This window comes from Pinus tabuliformis, chromosome 7 (assembly GCF_031772625.1).
Source record: "Pinus tabuliformis cultivar Carrire ecotype Pingquan chromosome 7, CPIR1, whole genome shotgun sequence".
Lineage (NCBI taxonomy): Eukaryota > Viridiplantae > Streptophyta > Pinopsida > Pinales > Pinaceae > Pinus > Pinus tabuliformis.
The window spans coordinates 237,003,840-237,009,121 of NC_142293.1; the positions used below are offsets into that span (position 1 = coordinate 237,003,840).

Genomic DNA, 5,282 nt, shown 5'->3' on the forward strand with positions numbered 1-5,282 from the left:
GTCCTGTACGTTTGATCTGTTGCTATGGTTAATAGTGGTGTTTGAAATACCCTGTTTGCCTGCATGTCTGGTCTTCCTATGCATTGCCTCGAGCCAACCCGCCTCTTTTGAGATCACCATAAATGTTATTGATGCCTCCCCATACGGATCCCTTCCATGTGTCTTATTTTGATACTGCTGATGTTGTGGTTCGATCTGTAATGATCACTCATCTGGCTGGCCTGCCGCCGCCAGGAATTCCACCGCCAGAGATGTCCTGTCATTCCGTTGCCTTGGTTATTATTGCTGCTTTTACCGGTATCATCAAACTTCCGGTAACATAACCCGAACCCTTCACCTGCTAGGTTGGATCGGCTTGGATTAAATCCTTCTCTGCCAGCTGTGCACATGTCACCTTGAGGATTGGGCAGTTTACCTCCTGCCAACAGCTGTCCAAAATTTTGTTCGGGTTGTCAACACCATGGTTTGCCAAAAAATCTGCCAACCCATTCGCCTTTCTTCTTACTGTTTGGAAAACCATGCCTCTCATTTCTGCTATCAGCTCCGCTATACTCTCAGTGGCTTTAGCCAGCCTCCAATGTTTGGTGGCTTTACTGGCTCTTGTGCCTGCTTGTAAGCGTTTGGCCGCCGTGATGGCCAAGGAAGAATCCCCCTCAACTATGACATTCCCTTGTCGAATTGTTCTTAGAATTTTCAATCCTTGCTCAAGCGCCGCAAACTCTGCTTCATTGTTGGTGCTTTCTCCAAGCGCCCTGCAGTAGATATGAACAATGTCGCCAGCCTGATTGCGAATTGCGCCTCCGATACCTGCTGTTCCTGGGTTGCCCCTCGATGCCCCGTCGAAATTCAATTTTAGGCCTCCCTCTGGCGGGCATTGCCATCTGAGGATTTGCGATGAAGGTTGTGACCTGTTTCCCCCAGTCGGTTGATTGCTGGAGGCCTCCAATTGAAAACTCTTCAATATGCGTAAGTCCTGATCCGAAGGTTTTTCATTCGGTTCTTCTTTACATTTTGTCTGTATGAGCTGTTTGATGTTAATTGTGATTGATTCTTTTGCACATTCTATGTTTCTTACTTCCTCCTGAAATATCCTTCGATTCCGCTCTTTCCATATTGTCCATAAGATAAAGCCTGGGGCGCACTTCCATATACTTTCAACTCTTCGAATTCTAGAAAAGTTTCTCCTCCAGTTGATGATGGTTCCCTGAATGGAGTCTCTGTCCCGATCAGAAGCTCCAAGAACTTCTTCCATCCAGTGCCAGAGCTGGGAAGCCCACTCACAGGAATTAAAAAGATGATTCATTGTTTCCGCCGCCTCCATGCACATAGGACACCTAGAAGGTCCCCTGAACCCTTTTTTCAATAAGTTTTCCCAAGTTAGAGTTTTCTTCTGCATAAGAAGCCATAGAAAAGTTCTAACCTTCGGCCATTGTAGACTGTCCCAAACTTTATCGGTCCAGGGCACTATATCAGGCTGCTCTTCCCTCTCTATGATACTCCTGGCTTCTTTCAGGGAGAAATCACCGTTGCCTTTCGGCCCCCATCTGAGCTTATCATTTTCAGCTGCAATTCGGATTTTTCTTTTGAGGATTTGTTGATTTAAAGCTTGAATGGTTTCCTGAATGTCTTCGTTGTAGGTAGAGTTGAAAACTGTCCATTCCCGCCAATCTGGGTCTTCACTGGTTGGGTTCCAGTATTGATTGACTCTGAATTTGCCCTCATTTTGATTGTTTTGCTTCACGGGTAGAAGTTGAGGGGTGTCCAGTTTCGGGGACTGCTGCCAGGCGTCCTCCCAGAAGAGTGCTTGAGTTCCATTTCGTATCTCCCAGAAGCTATAGTCCTGAACAATACTTCTATTGTTTTTGGCATGGTTCCATATTGGCGATCCGTTGGGAGCGTCCTGCATTCTTATAAGTTCTAGAGTGGTGCTATTCGGCATATACTTTTCCTTCCAATGAATGGCCCATGGTAGGCTTGTGTCAGAGACCCATTTCCACCATATTTTGGCCCCGCAGATTCTATTTACCACTGAGGGATCAACCAAATTAAGACCCCCCCTATCCTTAGGTTTACACAGTTTCTGCCAAGCAACCAAAGACCATTTTTTCTTTTCACTGTTTCCACTCCATAAAAAGGAGCGCTGGATGATTCTCATTTGATTTAAGATTCCTTTTGGAGCAGGAAGAATTGATAGCATGTACTGAGGGATAGCCTGCAAGACCACTTTTGTTAGTATTAATCTACCTGCGAAATTCAGAGCCCTGTTAGTCCAATGTTTGCACTTCCTTTCCATACTGGCTAGGACTTTCTCCCAATGAACCTTTTGCCAAGGTTTGAGAGTTAGAGGGGCACCAAGATATCTTGAAGGTAAGGAGCCAATTTTGAACCCCAGAAGCCTAGACAGATGAGATTGGATAGCCTGATGCGTGTTGAAGAAGAAAATGGTAGATTTGGAAAAATTAATCTCCATTCCCGAAGCTTTGCTAAAAAGATTGAGAATGTCTCTGAAAGCTAAAGCTTCTTTTACTGTTGGAGTACCATGTAACATGGTATCATCCACAAACTGTTGATGAGTTGTAGCTGGAATGGATCTGATAGGTTGCAGACCTCTAATTTGACCCTCTGCTTTTTTCTTGGCAATTAATCTGCTAAGGCCTTCCATTAGAATGACAAACAAGAATGGGGACAGGGGATCCCCCTGTCTGATGCCTCTGGAAGGGCTGAAGGGAGCAGAAGGGGCGCCATTCACAAGGATAGAGTATCTAGGAGATTTTATGAGGGCTAAAACCCATTTGATCCATTGTCTACTGAAACCAAAAGCTTCTAAAACCGCTTCCAGGTAAGACCAACTTACCTTGTCATAAGCTTTGGAAAGATCTAACTGCATGAGCATTCCGGCTTCTTTCCACGAATGAAGTGAGTGAATCATCTCCTGTGCAAGCAAAATATTGTCTAGAATTTGCCTGCCTTCCACGTAGCCAGACTGTTCTTGCGAGATGATGCCAGGGAGGATTGCTTTCAGCCTATTGGCTATGACCTTAGAAATGATCTTGTAGATGACATTGCAAAGGGCTATGGGTCTGAATTTTTCTGGTGTGTTAGCTTCCTCCACTTTGGGTATAAGAGCAATGAAAGTTGAGTTTAGAGATTTTAGGATCGTTTTGGATCGTCTTGAGTCTTCCACGATCTCCCAAATGTCTTGCTTTACAATGTTCCAGCAGGCTTTATAGAAGTTGATGGTAAATCCATCCGGTCCAGGAGCTTTGTCGCTTGGCATACTCCTAACTGCCTCCTCGACTTCTTCCATGGTGATTGTTCTTCTTAGGGCCCAGTTCTGATCCTCTGTGATGGTTTTAGGTATGACATTGGTAATTTCTTTGATGGCTTCCTCTCTGTTGATCCCTGGTTCTTGCGCTATGAAGCTGAAGTGATCCGATAGGGAGGCTGATATCTCGTTGTGATTTCTAAGGAGTTCTCCCTCACTGTTTTTTAGTTCTAGGATTTTGTTGGCACTTCTGTAGTCCATGGCTGATCTATGGAAGAACTTAGTATTTTGCTCCCCTTCCTTCAACCAAAGGATTCTTGATTTCTGCTTCCATAATGATTCTTCCTGCTTGCATCTATTGTGCCATTGTTGAGTAAGCTCTTTTTCTTGTTCACAGGTTTCTTCATTTCTGTAGCCTGCCGCACCATCCTTGTGAATTTGTTCCAGCTTGTTTTCGATGATAGCTTTCTCCTGAAAGATATTTCCGAATACTGTTTTATTCCAGTCCTTTAATCTCATTTTGATGTTTTTTAGTTTCTTTTGAAGATTGAACATTTTGGATCCTTCTTCAACTAAAGGTTCTGACCACCATTTTTCCACCACTGTGAGGAAGTTGGGGTGTTCTATCCAGAACTTTTCAAACCTGAAGGGTTTGTTCCTGGGGGTACCCTGAAGCTCAACAGCTAGTGAGATCGGCCAGTGGTCCGACCCTCCACTTGGGAGGATGTTCGACTCAACTACCGTTCCATCTAAAATTAAGCTTTCCGAGACTAAGAAACGATCCAGTCTAGAAGATATTAACCTTTCACCACCCTTCTGTTGTTCCATGTAAATTTACCACTCTTAGGGTATACATCTACCATTCTTGCATTATCAATGAAACTTATGAGAGCCTCCGCATCCCTGTTTAGTTTTCTGAGGCCTCCTTTTTTCTCCAGGAGGGAGGTGATCATGTTGAAATCTCCCCCCAATATGTATTTAGCACCAGGGTGCCTTTCTATAAATTTGGATAAAGACTCTAGGAAATTAATCTTGTCTTCTAACTTCTGAGGACTATAGACATTGATGCATAAGAAAGATATAGAATTACCTGTAGGTTGCACTTCCAGTGCTAAGTAGTTTTTGCTTGCTTCCGCTGTTAGAATCTGGTATCTCCTTGTGTCCCAGAAAGTAGCTAAGCCTCCTTCTCGCCCTTGGCTTTCGATCTCTAGGACTTCAAAATTTCTTCCCAACTTAACTCGTAGCCGATCTATGATGACTCTATTACATTTGGTTTCTTGTAGAAACACCATATCCGGGTTGTATTTTTGCATTTGCCGCTTCATAATCCTCTGTTTGGCCTGGCTGTTGATCCCCCTTGCATTCCATGATACTATCTTCATATTTAAACAAATATTTGGAAGGACGGATAATCACTTAGCTGCCTAATCTTACCTGCGTTGAACAACATCTCTCCAAGCTCCTGCAGACGTTCTCCACTTGACTTGCGGCCTCTACGGCGTTTGTGCCTTGAGCCAGAGGTTTTTCCCAGTATTGCTTTGTAGTGTGGGCTGCTTCCTTTGATGATGCCTAATTTTCTCTTCTGTTTCTCTATTACTGCATTCTGCCGTGCAATGAAGAGGTCATTGACCTTCCTGATTTCTTCCTCCGGTACTGCTTCAATCCCTTTGGCTCTCCAGCTTTCTACAATCGCCGTAAGGTCCATTCCTTCCATAGCTAGGGTCTCTTCCAGCTCCAGATCCTCACTTCCCGCTTCACTTGTTAACATCTCTGTTTCTTCGTCCGTTTCTGCTGTTCTATCCTGCATGTGGATTTCACCATTGAAATCTCCTTCCGCGGTTTCTTTCCCTGTAGGTTCTTCCTGTCCTTCTTGCCCTGCCTCCACATTAGGTATATTTTGCTTTTCCTCCGAGTCAGTCTCAAGATCTAGGATCTCAAAGGGGTTACTGAAGTAGTTTCTTTCTGTGCTACCTTTATTAGTCCTTCTTCTATTGGCACGCTGCCTGTTCTTTGGTTT

At 44.2% G+C, this 5,282-nt stretch overlaps 2 protein-coding genes across 2 annotated transcripts; both read right to left on the reverse strand.

Moving 5' to 3' along the window:
* Nucleotides 1-340: 340 nt before the first annotated feature.
* Nucleotides 341-3,526, reverse strand: LOC149246730 (uncharacterized). The gene has a single exon (XM_089442386.1). It carries the CDS (start codon nt 3,524-3,526, stop codon nt 341-343), a length of 3,186 nt encoding a protein of 1,061 aa, XP_089298512.1.
* A 536-nt stretch (nt 3,527-4,062) lies between these two features.
* On the reverse strand, nt 4,063-4,647 carry LOC149246731 (uncharacterized). Its single transcript, XM_089442389.1, has one exon. The coding sequence runs from the start codon at nt 4,645-4,647 to the stop codon at nt 4,063-4,065; it is 585 nt and encodes a 194-aa protein (XP_089298515.1).
* Nucleotides 4,648-5,282: the final 635 nt, after the last annotated feature.

What these genes read in the sequence shown, in the direction of transcription:
- LOC149246730 (XM_089442386.1), bottom strand. Translation starts at nt 3,526, where the DNA reads ATGGACTACAGAAGTGCCAACAAAATCCTAGAACTAAAAAACAGTGAG.
- LOC149246731 (XM_089442389.1), bottom strand. Translation starts at nt 4,647, where the DNA reads ATGAAGATAGTATCATGGAATGCAAGGGGGATCAACAGCCAGGCCAAA.